Source organism: Camponotus vicinus, unplaced genomic scaffold (assembly GCF_025532165.1).
Source record: "Camponotus vicinus isolate PSW18456_S1 unplaced genomic scaffold, iyCamVici1.0 SCAF_2, whole genome shotgun sequence".
NCBI lineage: Eukaryota > Metazoa > Arthropoda > Insecta > Hymenoptera > Formicidae > Camponotus > Camponotus vicinus.
The window spans coordinates 13,800,862-13,828,150 of NW_028141956.1; the positions used below are offsets into that span (position 1 = coordinate 13,800,862).

The 27,289-nt window shown below is 27.8% G+C and overlaps 1 protein-coding gene and 1 long non-coding RNA gene across 3 annotated transcripts; one reads left to right on the forward strand and one right to left on the reverse strand.

Annotated features, from left to right (window-relative positions):
- The first annotated feature begins 117 nt into the window (after positions 1-117).
- LOC145967561 (uncharacterized) lies at positions 118-2,219 on the forward strand. Its single transcript, XR_014437460.1, has 7 exons — positions 118-325; positions 551-598; positions 793-844; positions 1,044-1,089; positions 1,284-1,335; positions 1,529-1,580; positions 1,994-2,219. It is a non-coding gene; the product is annotated as an uncharacterized LOC145967561 (long non-coding RNA).
- Gek (serine/threonine-protein kinase gek) lies at positions 2,214-26,210 on the reverse strand. 2 transcript variants are annotated; one of them, XM_083092558.1, is made up of 26 exons: positions 26,012-26,210; positions 24,657-24,844; positions 24,396-24,575; positions 24,022-24,293; positions 22,860-23,159; positions 21,998-22,141; positions 21,790-21,912; positions 21,040-21,248; positions 20,031-20,245; positions 18,945-19,948; positions 18,407-18,645; positions 18,194-18,300; positions 13,497-13,660; positions 13,048-13,303; positions 12,506-12,792; positions 12,008-12,151; positions 11,693-11,828; positions 11,264-11,505; positions 10,987-11,167; positions 10,692-10,880; positions 10,383-10,568; positions 10,075-10,229; positions 9,798-9,896; positions 9,542-9,665; positions 9,104-9,261; positions 2,214-8,246 (listed from the first exon to the last, which is right to left on the reverse strand). In XM_083092558.1, exons 2-26 carry the CDS (start codon positions 24,727-24,729, stop codon positions 8,133-8,135), a joined length of 5,301 nt encoding a protein of 1,766 aa, XP_082948684.1. In that variant the 5' UTR covers positions 24,730-24,844; positions 26,012-26,210; the 3' UTR covers positions 2,214-8,132. The 2 variants fall into 2 exon arrangements, with proteins under 2 accessions (XP_082948684.1, XP_082948683.1); XM_083092557.1 differs by having other exon boundaries at positions 10,075-10,256.
- Between the last annotated feature and the right edge of the window lie 1,079 nt (positions 26,211-27,289).

Genomic DNA, 27,289 nt, shown 5'->3' on the forward strand with positions numbered 1-27,289 from the left:
TTTTTTTTTATTTTTAGGTAAAAACTAATTAAAAAACATTCCTGATATATAATTATAATTAATCTAAAGGAGGATTAAAATTATTAGGTAATTTTTCTTTTTATTAATTGATTTATTATATGATATATAAAATGTTTGAAATGATGAGATAATTTTATCCACCAAGATCTATGAGTGCCATGATTTGTATAGTATTTGCTAACTGATTATTGACATCAATTTGACTTTTAAATAGAAAAATAGCAATCTTTACTAATATATTTACTTTATTATTTAGGTTGTCTGTTTACAATTTCCAAGTGAAATGACATTTTAAAATAAAAAGGTATTTCTAAATTCATTTTTATTTATTTTATTTATTTTATTTATTTTCTTCTATATCATCTTTTATATATCAAAATTAAAATAAAATGATGTTATATTTATCACCAAAATTTCTGAATGCCATGATTTTTCACTTTGCTACTTCTGATTTTATAAAATTCATCATAAACATTTTATAAATAATATTCTTTGTTAACAAACATAGAATTTTCTATTTATGTTTCAGAAATTTGCTAAACTGATACAATTTGTGATTAAACAACAAAAATTATAGGTAATTTTTATTTATTAGGATTCATTTTTTTTCAACTATAAAATTATATGTACTAAAATGATGATAGGTTTATCCACCAAGATCTATGAGTGCTATGATTTATACAGTATTTGCTAACTGATTATTGATATTAATTTAAATTTTAAGTAGAAAAATAACAATCTTAACTAACATATTTATTCTATTGTTTATAGGTCCCCTGTATATAATTCCTAAGTGAAATGACACTTCAAAATTGTATAAAAGGTATTTTAATTTTTATATTCTCTTCTATACTATTTTTTATATATCAAAATTAAAATAAAATGATGTTATATTTATCACCAAAATTTCTGAATGCCATGATTTTTCAATTTGCTACTTCTGATTTTATAAAATTCATCATAAACATTTTATAAATAATATTCTTCGTTAACAAACATAGAATTTTTTATTTATGTTTCAGAAATTTCCTAAACTGATACAATTTGTGATTAAACGACAAAAACTAGGTAATTTTTATTAGGATTAATTTTTTTCAATTATAAAATTATAATATGTATTAAAATGATGATAGTTTTATCCACCAAGATCTATGAGTGCCATGATTTATATAATATTTACTAACTGATTATTGATATCAGTTTAAATTTTAAGTAGAAAAATAGCATGATCTTAACTAACATATTTATTCTATTATTTATAGGTCTCCTTTACATAATTCCTAAGTGAAATGGCACTTTAAAGTTTTATAAAAGGTATTTTAATTTTTATATTCTCTTCTATACTATTTTTTATATATTAAAATTAAAATAAAATGATGTTATCATCAAGATCTCTGAATACCATGATTTTTTAATTTGCTACTTCTGATTCTAAAATCCAATGTAACATATTATTATTAAATAATATTCATTATTAACAAACACAGAATTTTTCTATCTGTTTCAGAAATTTATTTAGTGAAATCATGGAATTTGTAATCAAGTGGCAAAGAGTATAGGTAATTTTTATTTATTACATCTCATTTTTTTAACTATAATATATTTGAAAATGATATTTATCCACTAAGATTTATGAATGCCAGTATTTGCTAACTGATTATCATTGACAGTTTAAAATTTAAGTAGAATAACAATTTAATATTTATTTTATTATTTAAATTGTATATGATTTTCAAATAATAGCAGTTTAAATTGTATGAAGATATTTTTTTCTATACATATAATATATAAATGATTCTTATTCGTCATCTTATATATAGCCAAAATTAAAATGATGTTACAACAACCACCAAAATTTCTGAATGCTATGATTATATATATTAGTATTTGCTATCTGAAAATAATATTTTAATTTTGTAATATTTTAAGAGTTATATCCTTTTATCTCATGAAAAAATATCTTCTGTTTCAGATTTTATCTTCCAGATGTGTCCTTTATCGAAGTTTTCAGCGTCTTTATTAAATGAAATTATATCATTCAGGAGGGGGAGGGAGAAAACTTTTTAATTATGTTAATATATTATATGCATAATTTAGATATACATAAAATTTATAAGAAAATTCTTAATTCTATGCTTTTATCTTAAACAAACAAATAATGTATTTCAAGATAAAAATAAAAATACAATGAGTACGTGTGGGCTCTCTTTTTATTTTTATTAATATAGTTCTACACAAGAAAAAATTAACTTATCTCTCCAAGTGGTAAAATAAAAAATACAGTACATATGTCTCGCGTGCGGGCGCTAGTTTCTTTTTCGAAGTCTTACACGCGAGAAAAAGATAAGAAATGAGTAATATAAATATTATAAAATCTACAGACAGGCATTCGTTATATACGGCGAAATACTAAAACATAAGTTACATAAAGTTTGGTTTCTTTTCTGGCTAATAATAGCTCGCACACAATATTTTACAATAAAATACAACTTTTATTTAATGCGCAAATCATATTTTACTACACGTTTTTAATAAATATTGCAAATAATACGTTATTAATATAAAAATATCTATGAAATAGAAAAAAGTGAAAAGATAGGAAAAGAAAAAGAGAGAAAGAAAGTGATAAGAAAAGAAAAGACAAGAGAAAAAGAGGAAAAAAAAGAGAGATAGAAAAAGAAAACTAATCTAATTTATGTAAAGTGATGAATAATATAATCTTACTGTCATATACCAATAAAGATTAACAATAGAGTAAAACGCTGTATTTCTTTGACCCTCTATAACCCAATTATTATAGCATTTTTTAACGTACACCTTGTTCTATAAACAATACGTAATTGACATTATATGCTGTTATTTTTTGATTTTAGTTTGAGCAAAATTATCTCCCAAAAAAAGAAATTAATTATTAATTAATCATACAAGACAAAAATAATGTTTTTCGGTTTTATAACAATTTCTTTTCCTTACATCATTGCAAAAATGATAATACAAAGTAACATTATTGCTTAAAATATGAAAAAAATGTTTGGATTATACAGGGTTAAAAAAAGATAATTGTCAATTTATATAAAAAATGCTAATCATGTTCGTACAATCTGTATACATAATGTATGGTCTATTGTCGTACAGAATGTCGTACATTTCAGTATTTGATAAAAAACAATATCTATATAATATCGTTATTTTTATGTGTGAAACGATAAATTGATTAATATTCTATTTTAGTAGCCCCATAAAATATGTCTAATATAAATAATGATAGGCTTGCAAATCAATTGAGGTCATTGGGAATATCTTGGGTAATTCTTTACAAAAACGCACATATATATACGTATATATATAGCACATGCATGTGCGGATTACGGATTTATATTTATTTTATCTTGATCTTGAAATATGTATATTATAAAGGATTTATTCCTAATTAATATATATGTGGAATCAAGCAGCGCTTTCTTCCCGAGATATTTTAAGTTAAAGATATATAGCTATCAACCCATACAGAACATAATTTGTATTAGATATCTACTTCCAAATATTCGAATATCCAAATGTCCGTCATACGAGATTTCATAAATATCCATAAGACATCCACGGATATGTAGATAATATATACACATCCAGTAGATATCTCCGCTAATTCTTTTTATTTAGGGATATAGATATTTTATACATTCTATTAGATATCTGTTAATTATCTATAGTAGACATGGACATTGTGTAAATATGTAGATATTTGATAGATATCTATTAAATATATTTTTCTGTGTGGGATTAAGACTGAAAAGAATCATCTCTTAAAAAATTTTTATACATATATAGAATATCCAAAATATGTTGAGATAGTTGGATATTTCGAAAAGCATACATTTGATAGAAAAATGTTTTAGATAAAAGTTGCAGGATACAAAATAATGTATTTAATGATGTTAACAGTTTGACCTTGGATTACGTTACTAAAGCCAAGATAAGATTTTTTTCAAATAGGATTCCTTATTTTTATTTACTCCAGATTCTGATAGCTAATATGTAAAGCTTTCCAAAACACTGTTATAATGTTTATTTTCGTTTAGATTTCTATGAGTTATGTATTTTCCAAGTTAATTTACTGCGGGCGTTAGGTTTATCCAAAATTAAATGCAGATTGCACAGATTTACATCTTTTGTACATCTTATGTACATGTACACATATTTAGAATTATCAATATCATTAATCAAAATCATTGACAACATATGTCAAAGTTAAAGTCATATCTTCTATTTGCTTTCTTATATATTATATATATACTCTCATTGTAGTAAAAATTATTGAACTTCAACATAAAATATCAAAAATTATGTAACAGACTACAGGTTGATTCCAAGCGCATGTTACCCAGGAATGAACACTCTACAACATAATTCAAGATCAAGATGATCCGTAATATGTAAGTTTTTGTAAAGAATTTTTCTATATCTTTTAAATAGATTCGAAAAGACCAAAACTGCGTTATTTATAAAGATATATGAAATCAATGCTATATATACAGGAATGACAATTCCTTTCGTATATCGATACATCGATCGCCGAACTTGACGAAAATGACGAGATAATGACAATAATATATGAACAGTCGATATTTCTCACCTCTAAACCCTTAAGCAATAATAACGGAAGATAGGCTGATTATTGAATTCTATCGGTAAGTACAGTGGTACGTCCATTTCGTATCTCTTTCGATTGCCATTATAATTCGTTCTAAATCCCATTTCACTTGCGTTTACTTTAGTACGGATAACAGTGCATTATATGTACGATACAATTGTTTACGACAATAATACTAACCGTTTCTTAGTATAACATTTTTTCTTCCATTTAGATTTAGAATAAGACTATTAGATCTATAATAGTCATCTTATAATGATAGGTATTTATTATATAATATAGAAGGAGAGAGCAAATATATATAAAGGTATTTAAAGTACAATTAATGTTTCTCAAATGTCGCGCGATACCTTCGTGTTCTTATTCAATTATGTTTTTGAATAATCCAACCTTTTTAATTTTGCAGATTTTTACAAATTTTTCATAAATTTGAGAAAGTTAAGTTAGAAAAAAGATGTGCACAACATAAAACTACAATCAGTGAAATTATAGCAATTTGTTCGAGTTTTTTGATCATTAAGTAATATTATATCGTACTTAAGCTACTGGCATAGTATCCTGAGACAGTTGTCTTCTTGTACCAATCCTTATGATGATTTCCTCATGGCTGTTTTTTTAGTAAATGTATATATATAAATGTATATATCTTTCTTATATTTTAAAATGTACACATTTAATTGTTTCTCAAAGCGCGTTTTGAATAAAAATTTAAATTTAGGTAATTAAATTCCCTCCTTGAGTTGTATCAATGAGTAATTAAAACCATAAAAAACCAAAAGCAAAAAATCATTTCATTATAATTATTAATTACAAATGTACTTATTCGAAATAAAAAAATCTGTCCCATCTCTGATCTTACGTATTGGATCTTGCACATTTTGTACACTATTATATAAAAGTAATGAAAGCATTGCAATTCGTAACATGTACGTCACATTATTTAAAACCTAAGTTCTTCTCTCATCTATTAAAAATAATTTAGGTTTTCTAGACTCAATGATAATATTTCCTCGTTTTCTTTTTTTATAACATTTTTCTTAATTTCAATACAGTTTTATATTTAAAACATATTTAAGTGTAATCTTTTATAGGTAATCGTCAAAACCGTAATAGTTTTTTTCTTATATTTCGCACTGGAATTATCAAATGATCCGCACTAAGAAAGATATATTAATTGATGAAAAATTACGACTTCGATCAAAGAATAAACGGATAAATTGTTAAAAGACAATACTTTTTCGTTCTATTTCCAGTTGGAGTACATTCAATATACACACGATACATATTCCTGCCGTGTACCTTTGATACGACAAGACACCCTATATGTATATAGCGTGTACATGTGAGTGCAATAAAACCTTTCTTAATAACTATTATTATCAGCAAGAGCTCGCAACACATTACACGATTCTATTATTCACACGCCAAATAATACCATATATAATTAGTGCATTATGACGCAATAGAAAACATTAGTCATAAGGCATCGAATCGATTCGCACTGTATCTAATTTGCGTCTTAACGTCACAAACGGAATAGTCACGCGAGATCTAATTTTATAAATTATAAACTTTTCGACTTGATTATTAAATTTATTTATCAAAAAATTCGAATTATCGCGAAAGAACTATTATCTGTATACAGCTGCGGTCGGGAAGACTAAAAAAATCTTTATTCTTTTTGTCCTGATTAGTCAATCAAAGCATCCCCAGCGTCTCCCCGACCGTAGTCTATGTGGTACATTTGATATAAATATATCTATAATAATCTCGTTATGTGTGTGCGTAATATGTTATCATAAGGAGTTTATTCATGTTCACTTTAACAAAATTGCTATGAATTACGTAAAAATTGAATACTACACTCTTTGTGGTATAACATATTTGCACAATTAATCTAATTTGTTTAAAAAAATTCAAAGTTAAAAAGCGCGATTTTTACATATATCTTTATGAATCTAAGAAAAAACAAATATATATGGCAATGATGATTATTAACTTTGTAAATTCTATTACATCTGATTTAAAAAACTTATCATTGTAAAATTTTATAAATAAAGAAATGCTTCATAAAAATATGAATGAAAACATTTACTATGTCGTTTCTGTATAATAACTGGAAAATTATTGTTTTGCACATAGAAAAATTAAAATGATATATCATTTTCCTTTGTTTTTTTGCCTCTCATACCTGCGAGAATTAAGAGCACGATGGTGGACAAACTCCTTAAGATACTCCTCGCGCGAGATTAATTAAGAATCGTAAAAATCGCGCAGCTATTCCGGTTATAACGATGATTATATTTATATGTTCGCAGATACTATTTTTTTACTTCTAAAATCGAGAATACGTACAATACATTAAATAGTTTATATTTTATTGCTAGTTAATTTGACTGAGATTCCAATTTTTTGTTATATAAAATCTGAAGATATTCTTGTCAAGATAAAAAGAATGACAATTATCGAAAGAAATAGATATGGCATCGCAAAACGAGCTTAACAATCGTCAAAATATTTACAATAATTTATGATTAATAATTCATTTCTTCGTTAAGAGTGCATTATAAATTATTACATATAAATTCTTAAAAATCAGAAAATTATAATAATACACTGTTGCATTTCGTAAAGAAAATTGACTGTATTATACATATACATATACATACATACATACACGCATACATATACATTCATTTATTCATTCATCCATTCATCCATTTATTCATTCATTCATTCATTTATACATACATACATACATACATACATACATACATGCATGCATACATACATACATACATATATACGTACATACATATACATACATACATATATATTATATACATATATACGTATATATATGTGCATATGTATGTATATGTACATGTACATGTATATACATATATATAAATAATCGCATTACACAGAGTACCAGTGCACCCGTCAAACCGTATTATTATGACAATATATTACTTGTTTGAGACTCATATACTGTATAATATTAAATATACGTAATTATATTGCACGACAAATATCGCGTGAAAATTTTCCACTTTTCCAGTTCGAAGATCAAACTCGAGTACTAATTTTCTGCAAAGTACATCATACGAATATCTGACTATATATGTTAGGCTTGAACATTAAAATTAAATTTCAAATTATTTGATAGCTATGTTTTGAAAATTGGCAATATTCATTAGTCAACGCGATGATTCGCATCAAAATGCGTTCTCAACAATAAAAAAAGCAGATGGAGAATGAAAAAGGAGATAGTAAAAATATGTAAAAATATGTAAAAATACGAGCTTAACATATATACACATATATAATATAAGGATGCGCATGCGCGCATATGTATGTATATATCTATGTGTATATGTATATACTAAATTGATCGTATTTCAAGTATGCATTAGGTACATACCACTTTTATTTCGGTTTCCGTAAGTGTTAAATAAATCTACGAATCATACGATGATGATCCATGATCGTGGGCTGGACTCGGCGGCGTTGATGGATTTGAGCTGTTGTTCGAAGCTATCGAATGTCTAGGGCTGCCACCAGATGGATGTTCCTGTACATAAAAAATGCATATATATATGTATATTTTTCTCGTGCATACACATACACACACACACACACACACACACACATATATATATATATACACGAAAGATATCTATAGTTTATAATTTTGGACAGCGCCCGCGAGATTTATAAATGTATTCGTGATTACAGATTTGTTCTTTGTAGTTAAACTTTTTGTACACACTTTTTGCTTTTCCTTTCTAAATTCTAAATAAATAAATAAATAAATAAATAAATAAATAAATAAATAATTTAATTAATATATATACACACACACATACACACACACACACACACACTAATAAATATATACTAGTGCGAGAAATTCAGCTATAAAGAATAAATCTTATGTTAGTCTATGCTGAGAATTAATCAGTGTTTCATCTCATTTTACATTTGATAATTGTATTTGATTGTAAATAGTATGAACGAAATATTTTATTAAATTTTCTTTTTTCTTGGGAGATTTTTGAAGATTTATTTGCGCCACTTTCCGCTTTTATTTATCTATTTTCCAACTAGTTTTTTTATTCAGAGTCTTATAATTTTATTTTTTATATATCTTTTATATTAAAAAAATTATATATATATATATATATATATATATATATATGTGTGTGTGTGTGTGTGTGTGTGTGTGTGTGTGTGTGTGTGTACATATTTATACATACACGACGCGTAATTTATTATAAAAATCGATAAACATACATAAATAAATTTATGATAAATTCAAAAAATAGGATTCAAAAGATAAATTTATGATAAATTCAAAAGATCGAATTGTTTTTTATTTTGTGACAATAATCGACTAACCAATATAAAAAAATAACGAAATTAACATACCTTGTTATGTAACGACGCGATACTGCCAAGAGAGAGTGGAGTATGTGAACGCAAATGTATTGATTCAGAATCAATTTGGTCCACTGGAGTACGTGGTAAAGAAGGTGGTGTAGCAGTTGGTCGTGGTGGTGCAGGACCTCTTCGTGATGTTGTTGAACCTATGTGCATTTTATTTGATTTAATGATATTTAATGAGAAAAACAAAAAATAAAAAATAAAAAAACATGTTCTCTATATAAACACATATGCACGCACATACACTTTGATTTATCTTTTTTATTTTCTCTCTCTCTCTCTCTCCCCCCCCTCTCTCTCTCTTCCTGCCTGGCTAATTATAATATTAAAAATATATAACAATTATTGTTTGCTAGAGCGACATATATATATTCCATATAACTACATACGTTCCATAGCTATCAATGCTTTGTATAAAATTACCGTTGTGCGGCGAATATCCAGAATTTCTCGACATATGCGAACTCAAGCGACGTGCATCAGAAGGGGGATGCCTAGGAGGCAATGGAGCTGGTTTGTTTGGTGTTTGAAGCGTAGAATCATATAGCTGCCAAAAATTTATTTAAAAAAACGATATAAATTTATGCTTTAATATTAAAATTAAAATGTAAGAAAAATTAAACTGAAAGAATTATATCGTCTTATTTATTAAATGAGTAGCAATTTTCATGTTACTTACTCTTTGTTGACTACTGTGAAGATGAGAACTACTATGATGGCTCGTATGTTGTTGATCAGCAGTTTCTAATGTCGTGGGTAAATCTAACAAACGCTGTATCTATAATTTAAAAAAATATATATTAAATATATGAATAATGTATATAAACATAAAAATAGAGTTGATAAACACCAACATAAAGCATTCAAAATAGTGATTTTTTTAAATATTCTACCCATATAGCATAAAATAATAGAAGTATTGATCAGAGAACTCTTTGAATGAATTCTTTATGTACCTGTATCCCGTTTCCTGGACCCATATGACTGATATGATTGAAATTTGTGGGTGCAGAAATCATTTTCGAACGTCTATCTGTAGGGCGAACGGTTCTATTGCCTTCTCTCAGTGAAAACCGTCGTCGTGGTCTTGTTATTTGTCTGCCACTCGTATCTAATGGTGTCAAATTTAGTAGTTCTCCTAATACAATGTATAATAGTGTTAAATAATAATTAATTAATCCAATAATAAAAATTAAAAATATGAAAATTAAGTGATACATGAACGTGAAATTTAAAATGTATATTATGTATAAAATATACTTACGCTGACGTAAATTGCTGAGATAAATAACATACGGCATGTCATTTATTATGCAAGATGTAAGAGAACCTGAAATATTTAACGGTCGAGCTCGTTTCACATTAAGCGTTTGTAACCAATCTCCAGATGTACAATCAAACAAATCAATATGAGTCTCGCTATACACTAATAAATATCCTTCGCAATAACCTGAAATTCATCAGAATAATAAATTCAACGAGAATGACGAGAGAACTTACAGCTTTAACATTCAAATTTAACACTTAATATATATGATTATATAGTTATTAATGTTAGTTAGTCGATACTTACTAACTGCTGTAGGAACTGCAGGATACATTATCTCTCGGTCTCGACTCTTTCTTCCTTGACTGTCGACATATACCGCTAACGTATGGAAGACTAATAAGAATTCACCCCGTGCTAATTCGATGCAACGTAACGCATCCACGGCACTATAGGTAAGAAAACCTAAGAGCGTATTCTCAGCATGGACCAAAGCTAAAATATAAGAATATTCGGTGAAAATAATATAAAGATTGCTATAAAATAAGAATGGATTTAATAAAGAAAAAACATTTGTCTTATATATATGTATTCTACTTACAAACAGGATGATGATCTCCCAAAATGCTGTAAATAGAAAAACCAGATGGATAGCCAACGCACAAGCGACCTTCGGAAAGAACTTGCAGAGTTTGTGCATGACATGGTAACATTAATTCACGTAAGCGTTTATGTCTTGTTTTTGTACGTGTTATTTCATAGATAATGATTTGAGACGCATTCTATAACAAGAATAAAACATGACATTACATACAATATATAGAAATAAATTAATTGTAAACCAAACATTATCACCAAAAATATTCTAATTGTCTTACTTGTTTCTTTATTGCAACGCATAAGCAATAATTAAGCGGATTACGGCGCACTACTCCAGTTGTTAATGTAATGCATCCTTTAGTCTCCGCGACTTTAATCCATTCGACTTCGTCTCCATCCAAGGCACGTACTGGAACTAGCCGTACATGACGTTGTTTTCCGCTTAATACAACAATCAATTGCTCTTCAATAACATATTCAAGAAGATATATTTTTTTTCCTTCTCCGACTCTTGCAATTTCTGCAATAAATCATAATTTGTAACATAATTAATAACAATTTATACTATAGAATACAATTGCCTATACTGTTATGTGAATACTTTTTATAAGTAAAATATTTTTAATATGTATATATACTTTCTACAAGGAGATATTGTGATTTTTTAAATAACAAAGTTTATAACGCAAAATATATCTCTAACTTACCACTACGATCTAAATCTAAACAGAAGAGACCTTCTTCTGTACCAATGACTAGACGATCCGGATCAATAATTGCTCCTGACATCACATTCTTAATGAATGCCAAGGTATTGTCCAATAGTTCTTTCGCTCTAAAAATCTACGATAAAAAAGAAAAATATATTAATATTTTATATTTGAAAACAGAAAAAATAATTTAAAATAAAATCTTTTAATGTGACAAGCAATTTGAAGATATAAAGAAAAATAAATAAAGAGATAGTTTCTTTTGAGTTCTTTTGCTATTTGAATTCTTCATTACATGTATAATCAATATACCGTTGTATTTGGAAGATTATTCCTCTTTAAAATCCTATGAAGCTCGCTTAAAGCTACTACCCATTTTGTTTTTTCACTCTCTGTATCTGCCAACATTAACGTATGATTTCTCAATCCAGGAGGCTCCAATAGCGATGTCGTTATCTAAATCAAAATAAAAACCATTTATTCCAACCAAAAAAAAATAATACACAATACACATTTCCAACTATATGTTTACATTGAAAATAAAATTATTAAAATGGAAACAATAGGTCTAAATTGTCAAAGTGCAATATTATGGTTAAGTAATACTGCAGCCAAAGTTCATCAGGATTTATTAATTAATATGCAGATATATAATTTATAGTTTATTCTTCTTATTATTGATTCTATTTCTTACTATTGATTTTAACTAAGAGATAAGATTGCAAAATTTCTACAAACAGATTAATTTTGAAAAATAAGATAAAAATAAGAATCTGTTGTTATAATTAAAATATTAAGAAAAACTTTTACCCTAAATATACACGGAATATCCTTCTTTGTAGCGTGTATTACGTCAGAATCACGAACCGAGCTCACACTGAATTCTTCATCTCGCATATCTAGTACTTGCGAAACATATACAGATGGCAAAGCATTGCGATCTGGCGAAATATCATAAAGAAATAATTTGAAGTCGCAAACTACGACGAATTGACGCACCCAACCCTTCTTGACACCACCCATTTTTGGCACTTTGACATATCCTTCATACGCAGTTCCGATCCCTCTTGTAGGATCGATTCCCAATGGTCGTTTGGCTAAAATAATATGTTAAATCAAAAAATCAAGTTTAAGTAACAAAAAATTGTGGCATATCATAAAAATAAAAGAAATAATGATTTAAATAACATATTTTGTAATAAGCCTTTTAAAAACAAATGTTACAGCTTATACAACAAAGAAATTAATTAATGTATCTATTATTTGAATGAAATAATTTTTCACAAGATACATCTTGGGATGAAATTTTAATCATAAAAATTTATATTATAAACCATTCTAGTATTACTTACTTTGATCATGGGGTACAGGACACATTGGAGGTACTTTATCACAACAAGGCATATGACATGCAAAGCCACACACTTCGCATACAACTCCTTGCCTAGTTAATCCAACCATTAAAGATGTACAATGATTACACTTTGTGGGTGCCGAAAATGTCCGTACGAGGAACTGGTGTGATTTAGGCTTTGGTTGCAAATTGGCTTGACCATGAGTAGATGAAGACTTGTTTAAAAGTTCATGAGATAATGGCGATGTTGGATCCTAGAAGAAAAAGGAAAAAATATTATTAAATTCTATCTTATTTAATGTCTTATGTTTTGAAAATTAATTTGGTTTAAAAATATACTTCATTTTTCTGTATCAATTTGTTTCTCTTATAGGACGAAGATTATTAATCAATTTGTCTGTAATCTCTTTTTTTTTTAATTCATCAAATGTATGTTAAGATACTTACGATACTAAGTTCAGACAAATTACTTTTGCTGCTTGTAATACTAGGTGCACGATTGTCCTCGATGTCACCTTCTACACTATCGACGCTTCCATGACGTGTACTACCTGATGTCTCTTTAAGAAAATGTTCGAGATATGACATCTGTGATGTAGGACGTTCTAAAACTAAAATAAAAAGACAAAGATCGGATAAATAACATATTAGTAGTAATACAGTACAAATGCTTAAAATTTTACAATTATAAATATTTGTAAAATTTGTAAAACATTTGTAAAAACAGATATAAGGGAAATAACACTATCATCCTAGTATTAAAAATTCGGCGCCTAGTATTAAATGTTCACATGTAATATCTTACCTGAAAATTAATAGTATAAATTATTTAGCACAATTTATACAATTTATACATGCTTCTCTGCTAGCCAACAGTAGTAATTGTGTGATTCTTAGTATTACATAAAAATAGTAATATGTACAAAAGTAGTAGTATACACAAAAGTACATTAAAAGATACAAGAGATACATTAAACATGCTTCATTATTGTAAAATGTAATAATTGCGTTAACAAAAAAGTAGCTTATAACATTACAAGTTTTAGCTAGTATTAATACACAAAGCATAATTCATGCGGTGCCTATATTAATAGTTTAGTTAAAATAATTAATCGATGAAAGTTATATTGTAGAGAGATAATTATATAAAACTAATCATATCTATTAAGGAACAAAATTTACAAAACCTGCCAACACTATCATAACTTAAACAGAAATAACATTGGGCACAATATAATCGTCTTCTTATTATAAGTGTTAAAAATAGCACAGTGCTATGTTTTAATTAAAAAGTTTAATTAAAAGAATGACAAAGTGAATAAAACTGTATAAATAAATACACGATAATAAGAATCCTCTTTTCCAGAGTTTCTATTACAAAACGAAAGAAACGAAGATATAGAAAATATATAAGATATAGAGATATATATGGAATAAAAAATAAAGAATCACAACATAGTTCTGTGCTATATAATTAGCAGTAAAATATCCAATCCAAAATCGCTCTTTTGCTGCCACATCATTTACCGGGTGGCGATACGATGGCGGTGGCATTCTGATTGATGAATGTGTTGACTGGAACGAATCTATTTAATAAGCGACAAGTCGTGATGCGGGGGACACGCATTACTGGTAAGGGTGACGACGGCTGATGTACGATGATACGTTGGGGTTTGGTGCTAACGATGTTTGGAGATTTGCTTGATGTGTCGCTGGATGAGACAGCTGTCACAAATATAGTTTGAAGATGAGCAATAAGAGGCCCCACACGCAGCTCGTTACGCCAATAAACAGAGGCACTTTGTAGTCTAGAAATCAGAATCGCATACCATACTGGAGAATCGAATTACTATACTAAATAGATCCCAGATAACGATCTCTATAATTCGATATAAATAAGAATTTTTAATGTGCACGTTGAAACTTACAAATTTTCTCGCATATGGCAGATCAATAAAGATATTTTTGTGATTTAGAAAAATATTTAAATAACGTGTCCAACCGATCATTGAAATCAGATTATTACATTGAATAATGACCATAATGATAACAATTTTGTGATAATTGTCTTTTATGTATGTATATATATATATTAATATAATAAATATATAATTTCTTTTCAGTAATACTTTAGAATCTTTTCTATTTGCTAGGACTTTCTTATATTCTCGAGTAGATTAACGTATTTATTATATTATGAAAATGAAGATATATTGTGATCAGTAAACAAAAAGAGTAACCTATAGTGATTCCCCTTTAACTTCATTTTAAACATATTATAAATAAACATTATAAATAATTATATAATATTTATATAATTTATATATTTATATAATTTATATAATATTTATAACATCAATTTTGTAGATTATGATAATAAAAGCGGAGATCAAATATTTAACTTTTGGAATAACAATTGATAATACTAATAATAATTAATTAATCGATTAGCTGTAACATTTTCTCTCTTTCTCTGTTAAAACTTTTTCTTTCAAATATAATTTTGTAAAAAAAAAAATAATAGAAGAATAATAGAATAAAGATAAATGAGTACTAAATGTTCAGAATTAACAGAACTAAAAAAATAAGAAATAGAGTTTGGAAAAATATAAATAAGAAAATTAAATGATGTAAAGCGTTATAGCCAAAATTTTAAAGAAAAAATTGTTGAATATATTCGGAAATCTTATAAGCGATAGAACTGAATATTAAGGACAACCTTCTCAATTTTAATAATCGCGAATGTAATTAAAAGCATGACATTGTAGCCATCTCTAATTAGAAAGTTCTGAAATTATGAACTTATAAACATAAATAAAGATAGTCATAGTTCAACGCTTTGGACGCCAAACGAGATCTTTAAATATGTATAATTTAGCATAATATTTCGACTATCCTGGCAAAATAAGTTTACTGCATACCGTCTGATGTTTTGAATGTGAAGCGAGATTTTTAAAAATGTATAGTTTCATACATATTTTTGATTTTTTATATAATGACTTTGCAAAACAATCTTATATTATATTATTAGAAAATAAAAGGAAGATGTTTTTAGATCTGAGTGGATCAAGAAGTAAGATCTTATTACAATTTTTATTTACTATTTATACATAAATTGGATTTATTGTATTAAAATAGAAAGATTACTTTGAGAAGATTATTGCTGTATATACTAAATCTCGCTTTATATGAAAAGTTGAAAACTTAAAACTGTATATTTTTTTAGATCTTGCTTTGCGTCTGAAGTAACCGATGAACCTTTCATCCCTTGATGTGCTTATTTAGAATTAAAAATGAGCAGCATTTTTAATATTTGCCAAGAGGCATTCAAGCGACTTGTCTTTTACAATATACTTCAAAGTCATTGAAATTAATGAAATCGCTTCTAATATTCAGTTCTACTTTGCAAATTAATAGAAAGAGAATTAAAACTGATTAAAAGACATTACTGATGTTAGATTATCATTTTTTTTAATTACAATAATTATATGTAATATTTTCAGCGCCAGTTTTATCCCTTAGACTGATATTTAAAAAAAAGTAAAACTATTGCTTTGCTACTATATCGCGGCATATTATTTTTATCTGAATTTAATATTAAAATTATATGTAATATTTTTAGCGCAAACGCTTCATTGTTTAAACTGATATTTTAAAAAAATAAGTAAAACTATCGCTTTACTATTATATCGCGGCACATTATTTTTATATGAATTTAATATCATAAGCCGTATATTAAAAAAAGCGTGTAAACAAAAAAAAAGTATTATCTATCATATCTTTGAAAATCACACGTATGTGATATTCTAAATCTCATCACACTTTAATATGCTTGTGTATGTATATAGGTATATTGTATAGGTATATAGGTATATTGTTTAGAAAATATTCAAAAATTGAAAATTCCTTCCTGCAATGGACGTTTAACAGGTCAATTTCTTCGTTTGTTTATAATTAAAAATAGGTGACATTAGAACGTGAGCATAATCATAAATTGACAAACAAATAATATTGCATATGAGCAACTATTTAATGTTTCCACAAAACTACATGGCTCGAAGATACGCATGCAAAAGCCGTCACCGAAAATGCAAATATAGAAATCTCCGTAAGATTAAAATATCTTAAGTGAAAAAAATAAATGTGCGTGTGTGCGCGCGAGCACGCGCACGCATCTGGGCGTGCATACATGCGTATGCGTAAGATTCTTAAGAAAGGTGGTTTATAAGTATTATATAAGTTGCAAATAGATGAATATGTGTAGAATATCTCATATCTCATAAATATCTTATAAATGAGAATGTATGAGGATAATTCCTTCACATCGCATGCAATGAATGGAGACAAACTAATCATTTTAATTACTTATGTTTTTCAAAACTAAAAATTATTTTTAATTTAGACAAGAAGTTAATTTTTCGACTTATGTTCATTAAGCATGTTTTATTCAATTAGTAAATGTTGATTTATATCTTATCCTTTTTAAATCCATTTTTTAAACATTGTGTATATGCGTATGCGCGCATGCGTTACGTATCTACAAGGTGTCTCATGTTATCTTTAACTTCATTATCCTATGTAACTGTTCGTTCTCTTAAATCCAGCCATGGGATTCATGTCATTATTCCACTTTTTTATCTTTATATCTTTTTAATAGTTGTTAAAAAATTATTTTACTATAAATTGCTTTATATTTGCAAAAACTTTTGTCAATAACAAAAGTGGAAAAATATTTTTATAGTCTAGCTTTAAAATTTACCTTTTTTTTAACTCCAGTATAAATTTGTTTATTTTATTCAAATTATTCTAATCTTGAAATTTCTATGTAATTCCTATATAGATTTAAAAATATTGATTTTTGTAACTGTAATATGATTCGCCCTTTGTGTATGCATGTATATGTGTATATGTCGTATGCGTGCGGGCGCGCGCGCGCGCATGCATGTATATCTCAGCAACATCTTTATAAAACAAAATCAGAACTTAGAACTTATTCAATGCTTAAAGATTAACACATCCACAAATTAAGTACATATCATGTATAACTGCAACTTGAATGAAGTGTAGATACAATATTCCCATAACGATATAATAAAATTTTGTGTATTTCTTGCTTGTCATATTGTTAATTGAAATGTACTTACAGCCATCACCGGTATCAAGACGCGCTTGCATTTCTTTTATTTGCATATCTTTTCGCTTCAATTCGTGTGACATGGTATCTAACCGCTGCTTAAGATCCTTTAGTTCTCTAAAAAAATAAAAGAAAAGAAAAATGAAACAAAAATATCCAATTTGTTTATCGTCTTTGACATGCATATTTTCATATATAAGTTTTCAATGGAAAATTAAATTACTTTTGTGCAGCTATCAAATCTGATCGAGTCTTGGTAAGTTCCTCCGAAATTGCTTGCTTCGCTTGTATTTCACTCTGTAAGGAGCTCTGCAAATTCAAAAGTTCCATTTTATCGAGTTTCTGCGATCGACGATTTCTCCAATTTTTATCGGTCAAAGTGGTTCCACTCCCAACGCTACCGCTTATTCCACCCGAATGTTTCAAGAATTCCAATTCTTCTGTCATTTTGGTGGCTAAGGCCTGAAATTGAAATAAATTTTCCTTTCTTATAAACAAACTAATAAAAATCTCTCTATTCTTTATATATATGTAAGGAAGGATATATTAGGAGAGGAGATATATATATATATATATATATATATATATATATATATATATATATGTATGTGTGTGTGTGTGTGTGTGTGTATATATCCCCTCCTAGTTTCGTTTTCATATTTATACACATACACTTGTTATCATCTTTAATGATTGAGAATATTTAGAAAAAAATAGATAATTAAGAATATTTAAGACAATTAAATTATATGTGTACAAACCTGCAAGTATCCACGAGCGTCTTTTTCATCCGATACCCATTGAATAATTTCGGTAATTTGAGCTTCCCATTGCGCAATAGCTTCTTTTTTATTTCTTAATTCTTCGTACTCGTCTTCCAATTGTCTTCTTTCGCCTTGTAATCTATTAACACTATCAGTAAGAGCACTAAGCTCTAATACAAGCTTCTTATTCTCTTCGACTAGCATAATTTTTTCTCTCTCGTGACGTCTATTTAATTCACTTATAGTTTCTTCACTATCTGTAATGTTTTCCAATCTTGCAGCATCCAATTTGTCCTTTGTAAGTTGCACTTCTCTCTCGAATAGTTCTCTCCTAGTTTCTGCTTCATGTAATTGTTCCTGCAGACTTCGAATCTCAAGATTAAACCTGCTTTGTTGTTGAGTCAAATTTTCGTTATATTGAACTTCAAGTTTCTCAACTTCTGCTTTTAACCTATTAATCTCCTGAGTTGCCAAGGCATGATTTGCACTGACATCGTTTCCAAGGGAACGTTGTCTAATTTTTTCTGTCTCTTCTTGCATTTGCTTGCAATATTCTTCACTGCGTTCTCGTAACTTTCTTTCTTTACTGGTCTCTGCCATTGCCTCATCGATTCTATTCTCTAGCTCTCTGCGCAATTTTTCAGCTTTTCGAATATCGTGGCGTAAAGTATCGACTTTCTGCATTGCAACTTCTAATTCTTCTTCTTTGTCTCGAACTTGCCTCGATAACTTTTGCTTTTGTTGTCTCAATTCGGACAATTTATCCGATACTTCCGTGTATTCCGCCATTGCAAGTTTACGTTGTGTAAGCGCATCCTTTAATTCCTTTTCTTGAAGTTTTAGTTTCTCTTGTGCATCCAATTTATCTTTAATAATTTCTTCCTTCTCCAAGCGTAAACATCGAACTAGCTTTTCTAATTCACGGAATTTCATCATGTCGCCATTATCTAAAGTTCGTAATTCGCGTGGAACATCCATAGATTTTAATTGCGATTCCAATTCTATATAAAGAATAAGATCTTATGTCAATACTATGATTGAGACTAATAGATGAAAAATATCGCAGTTTAAATATAACTTTACCACAATTGCGTTTTGTAAGCACATTTATTTCGTCTTGTAGTTTTCTGGTTGCATTATTAGAATCAGGTGAAATACCAGGTGAAGAATGGCTTATACTCGACTGATTTTTCATATCATCAATAATTTGTATTAATCGTGCATTTTCTTCCTCGAGTATTTGTACACGTTTATCTGTCTGAGATAAAGCAGAAATACAACCCAGATCCGATATGCAACTGTAATATTAAATTCCAGTGATGAAAAAGGATATATTTCTAATGTGAATTATAATTAATCCAATATATGTACAATACTATTCACGACATTCGACTATCATATTTTTAATACGTTGGAAATATGTAGCAATCAAGTTCATTCAATAAACCAAAAAAATAACTAGAACACTTTGTGAGTGGCTTTGTTAGTGAAGAGTATATTTTGATTATATAAAAATTGTAATATTTTATGAAACCATAAATTATAGCACATAAATAATAAATTAATCTTGATATTAAATTAAAAAATTTTCACTGTTAGATATGAATTGGGTTAATTCAGTAACTCTCTGTGTTTTATATAAATTAATAAATAATTATAAATTATTTTTGTCATAAAAATTCATTTAAATTCGATGAAAATGTAGAATAAAGATGTAGCTTGAATCATATATACATTTATTAAATGTAGAATAATATATTAAAGATTTTTAATATGTTATTCAATATATGTTTAGTATCAATTTACAATCTATACTTTATAATAAACACAAATGATATTAAAAAAATAAATTTAATTCAACATATTGCGCACGAAAAAGATTTACACGATTTCCCGCTTCTCACATGATAATTCAATATATATAATTTTAATGAATAAACAGAAGCCTCAATATTATATTTTAAAATTGAGTAACTTAAACTGAAATGCTTTTCTCATCATTAAGTATCATTAAGTATATTAAAGATAGAAGATTAATAGTTATAATAGGCGTATTGTGTACAAAAGTAGCAAAAAAAAAGATATCTCGTACCTTCCTTGTGTAAAACTAAAACCAACAAATGGTAGATGAAGCGCGGAGAAGGCAGAATTGGCGGCTGGTGGCACGGCGTCGGAAGTACGAACATCGGTATCATCGACATCAAAATTTGACGTATCACTGGGTGACGAAACTTCAGGAATGTACGGCGCAGTACTATCTCTGAGTGTATCCCAATCGACTCCATTGAACCAAGGATGTTTCTATATTTAAAAATATACACCATAGATATACTTTAGAATTATATTGTAATCATGTCACACAATCATATAGTATATTCATTTTGCAAATGCCACACATTTTTCATTTATAAAAATAATATAACAATTGTATATTATATCTCTTGAGATTTTTAGGTAAAATTCATGATAATTTATCACCATAATAATTAAAGAATATTACTAGCCACAATTTGTTAATTTTCAACTTTGTATGTATGTGCGTGTGTTGCGTGTGATTATTAAATGTTATCTCTGTTAAAGATCATTCATGTAATTTGCAAAAAAAGTCTTACTAGCTTTTAAAGACTTTTAAAGCTAAATAAGAATTATAAGCTTTTTTTCTCATATTTTTCAAATAAATTCATTCAGTATAATAAATTCATTAAAGAATATCGGTAATTAAGAAAAATTTTTGCTGTATATATTTAATGTAACAAAGATGTCAGCAAATTTTAATTGCTGAATATAAAATAGATTATAAATATAAAATATGTTCGCACAATTTTATTGTAGCAAAATTTACCTTAAAATCATCAATTCCATTTTGACCTAGTCTAAATTCAGAGCTGCAAATCAACTTCCGCATCAGATCTTTGGCTTCTTCAGAAACATCGTATATAGCGTCCGTAGGAAAATCAAAACAATTCTATAAATGATGGAAACATTAGCTCTTTTCAGTAAACAAATAATATCTTTTAATTAATGAGAAATCTAAAACTTGAAAGGCTTACCTTGTGATTCATAATCTTTCCATAAGTTTCGACTAGGGATTCTGCATAAAAAGGTGTTTCACCATAAAGCATTTCGTACATACATACTCCAAGAGACCACCAATCGCATTCAGGACCATACTGTCCCTGACCATCCTCCATCGCCTAGTAGATATATATAAAACCACATACATACATACATATATACATATATAGTGATATAATCTAAAAATGGAGATATAATGAATGTTTGTATAATACATGCATACATACATACATACATACATACATATATGTATATATATGTATATATATTTTTGAGGTATTTCATTTTAATCTTAACAGACAAATACTTAAAAAAAAACGCAATTTTAGAAAACAATGTCTTAAATAAAAGTTGTATTAAGTTTTAGATCAAAATCAATTTTGATTTCTTAAATGGAAATTCCTTTTTTAAGATTAATTAAGATTAAGTAAACATTTTTACTTTCTTTAAATCATAATATTCGACTTTTAATTTTATGCTTCATTTGGCCTATCCAATATCATTGATACAGCAGTATTTTTTACTGCTTTTAATATGCTTATTTCATATAATTTCTTTTGCTTCTCATGTTTACTTGATTAATGCGAGTTTCCTTGCCTCTCACATTTTAAAACTTATACATGAAAGATAAGAAGAGTTATGTGAAACAAGCACATCTCTCTCAAAAGTGTTTAAAACATTACTATGTCTACATCATTGATACTAGTTAATGCTAAGAGGAGTATAAAATTAAAAGTTGAGTATTGCAATTTAAATTAAAATATTTCTAATTAAAATTCTAAAGACTGCTACATATATTTGTTTGTAATATGAATCATAATAAGCAAATAAAATTACCCTTAATATCTCTGGTGAAATATAGTCTGGAGTACCAACTGCAACATTACTTTGTACTGTCCCATCTTCAAATAGTCGTAAACAAGAGCCAAAATCAGCTAGTCTGATATGACCATTTGCATCCAATAAAACATTATCAGGTTTAATGTCACGATGCACATAACGCAAGTCATGTATAGAACCTATAGCTAGCACCATTTCTGCTATGTAGAACCGAGCCATATCTTCGGGGAGACGATCCTCAAATTTGCTCAATAATGTCAATAAATCTCCGCCGCAATAGTAATCCATGACCAAATACTATATAAACATCATATGTGAAAAGAATAATCATATTAATTGATATTTATATATTTAATTTATATTTTTTTTCATTAATATGTTTCCTGCCGCGTGAATCACATATGCCGCAAGCTAAACTTTTCATACAGACTAAAATTTTCATCATTAAATGTAACATTATCATAAAAGATATTTTAGAATCATAACATATTAATGCTTAAATGTAAAATGTATTGTGAAGTTATCACATTAAGGAGCACATACATCCAGTGCAGCATAACAATGCACTTAGATAATCTTTTTTCAACCTCATATTTTAAAATTATTATTCCATTCATTATTATATCAGCCTATTAAATATTTACAATAATTTACATAATTACAATAATTTTGATATAACTTATAATCAATTATATAAGATTAAATAATAATTCATTCTCATTCAAATATAAAATAAATATATATAAAGAATTTTTTGGAAAATATACGATATATACAAGTATACAAAACAAATACTATACAAATATATATATATACAAAATTACAATACTAAACAAATATAAAAAACAAAAATATCTGCATATCTATAGAACAATATTATAGTTGTAGACCAATTTTTTTTCCCATTTTTTTATAGAATCATATTATAGATTATAATAGGTGTTTTTATTTGTTTAATTTGTGCTTTGTTTTATATAGGAGATATTGAATATTACATTTTTACTTAATAATAATAATATTTGCAGTAACTATAAAATATATATTATAAGCAAAACAATTAATCTTGACTTTGTAGAGCGCATGCAATTCACACGGCATGGAAAAATTAAAGTTGATCTGGTATGAAATATATTAAATATTAATAATAAAATTGTATTACCAAGTTATTGTCATCTTGAAAGGCATAATGCAGATTTGTGATCCATCTGCGGTCACCATATACTAATACATCCCTTTCTTCTCTAAAGCATGCAGTTTCAGCACGCTTTAACATCTCCCATTTGTTTAAAATTTTCATAGCAAATACTTTGTCCGAGCCACGCATTCTTACGACGCATACTTCACCAAAGGCACCTCTGCCAATGACCTTAACAATTTCAAAATCCTCTCGTGTCAATTGCAAATTCTTTATGCATGTAGTTATTGGTTTCACTGTAAAGAGTCGACAATATAACTAGCACATTTAATGACTAAATATATTTAATGCTAATAATTAAAATACGTTATTAACTTGTTTAATATCTAAAAACTTACCAAATTCAATAAAATCAGAAACAGTCTTTTCACGACGTAATGAAGAATTACAGCATTCGTCATATAACACAAGTAAAACATCGATAAGTGTCTCGATCGAGATAGTATGACCCACTCGTCCTCCTTGGACAGGACCACCGATAAACAGGCTTTCAAGTTGACGTAATTTTCCTCCTATGCCTATAACATGTTTAAAATTATCATTTTCTCATCTTTATTCATAATAGTAAATACAATTATATATTTAATGACAATAATTACCAATGTTTGGAAATCCTTTTGGCATAATATCAGGAGGGGGATGACCATAAAGATATTGCGACGAATCTGACATGTCTCTTTATTGATAAAATTATTTCTTACCACAATTTATAGTGGACATTTTCATTATCATTATTAACATTGGTTATCTCCTTGTACCACATTGTTATGTTATCAGTGATAAATTCCTGTAATATATAATTTATTGTTATAATGATAGCTTGAATTATATATTAATATTAGAAAGAGCATTTTAACTGCTTGATTCACAAATCTATAAATATCTGTATGAATCAAATAATTTATTTTTAAATTTATTATTATTGACTATTATAACTAATATATATATTTTAATCATATTAAAAATTTAACGATTTTTTCTACTGAAATTGCAAAATTACTTGATTTTTTAATATATTTTTGTTGTAGTTATTTTCATTACAGGGAAAAGTAAAAAAAAGCAAAGGAAAAAAATCATGAAAAAATAAGATAAAAAAAATTAATAAATGTGAAAAAGATAAGAAAATATAAGAAAAACAGAAGAAAGAAAGAATATATAGACAGAAGTAGATAAGGAAAAAAAATAGCAAGAAAAGGAATACAAAGGTACAAATTACACAAAAATGCATTTGTTTGCAAAGTGTTATATGCATATCGCATCATTGATAACCTAAAGAAGGATTCTATTTACAATCGCGCTGTAGCAATTTGGAGTATTACAAAAAAAATGCAGTTTTAAGTATTTTATTTATCAATAATAAAAGACACGTGAAATAAGACGGCTTTTCTTTCTGTTTTATTATCAATCTTGTCCATCGATATATATCTACCGATATATCAGCAACACGAAAAGGTCGAATTTTATTCATTTCGCACTTGAGATCATTGTAGAGAGATCATTCACATTGGTTAATTACGTAACTGCGGTAAAGATAACTAAAAAAATATTTGGCGAAAATGTGCAACAAGAAAGTGACATGTAAATAAAAAAAGTGCAAACGGGATAAAAATAGTCTACCGAGATAAATTACACTCGCGGGTGGAATTTGACAAAATCGCAAAGATACCTCCCCTTACGATACGAATACAATTGCGCGATGTTACATCGTAATGTTCTGTCAAGTAATTTTGTCAAATATAGATACGGTATATATACGCGTTGTTACATGTAGCTGCAATAATCGTCCTAGATTTCAAGTTTATAACCTCGTCGTAATTTCTGCATATACTGCCATCCGCGAGCAAATTTGTATAGCGCAAAGTTTCTCTATCTAGCATATATAGGAAGCTGTTTCGAATAAAAGGGCTTTTTTCGTCGGCGATTTCAAGTAACCGCTCAATTAACGCAAACATACCTGCTGTAACAATGCACTCAATTTTCAAAATCTTGCTCAATTGTTTATTTCATGCACTGCTTGGTTATCAGAAACTATCTTGCATTAGCCATCTCGGGCTTTATCCGAACCTCAACAATTTAATTGACCCCCTAACAGGCCCTATGCAGAAAAAATATGGCAGCTCTACGTCATTAAATGTAGCCATGATAACTGACATACAGAATAGCAACGCTATTCGATTTTCTAGCACTTCGATTTTCTAACATTAAATTTAGAGGTCGCTCGGACTGATTTCAGTTATCGGAAGATCATAATATACGGGATGTATACCCCTTTTAAAATAAAGGAAAAAGTGATTATCAAAAAATGTCGAAAAATTTGATAAGTAAATCGGGTACGTTCTATCGAATGGTGAGTTTTCAACTTCCGATATTGACCGGAAGTGAGTCATTACACTTTCAAAATCATTTCAAGATCGATAGAGGCATTTTCAGAAAAAAAATATCTGAGACAAGTTTCTCATTCTTTTACACGTAACCCAAATCTGCAATAAAAAATACCATATGCCATTTAAAAAATTCGACTTTGGATCTGAATAGCCATCAGTACCGGAAGTTGAAAATATCGATATAGAAACTCTTCTCTAGAAACTCTGAATCAGAGACACGAGTTACCTACTTTTGATTGGTCCGCCATTTTCTTGCTTTTCCCGCTGATTTTTAAATCTATTAATGAAAAATACAATAAGATAAAATACAATTTTAATATTTTTGTGCAATAATACTTTATTGACATAAGATTATTACTACAAATAATTATTATTTATTATTACACTATGCATTTTTTGCATTTAAATAATAATAAATGATAATTTTATAATTATTGGCTGCGTTCAGCAAAAAAGGCTGCTTTACAACTGTTGTAAAATTCGTGAGCCTGATTGGTGTATGCTCTTAATTTTGGCTGAATTTAAGAGTATACACCAATCAGATTCACGAATTTTACAACAGTTGCAAAGCAGCTTTTTCTGCTGAACGCAGCCATTATTTATTATTATTTAAATGCAAAATGCATAGCCATAGATTTGTTATCGTATATTTTCTTTAAAATATTTTTGTCTTTTTAATCAAAAATTTTTAGCCTAAGGACTATAAATCTTTTCATAATTTTAAGAAACAAATTGTGGCAGAAATATATATATATATCCTTATATATATCTTTGGGTCTGTTCTTTTCAGCTGCACTGCTGCACTAGTGCAATAAGTTAGAAAGAGACAAACATACTTTCTTTCACTC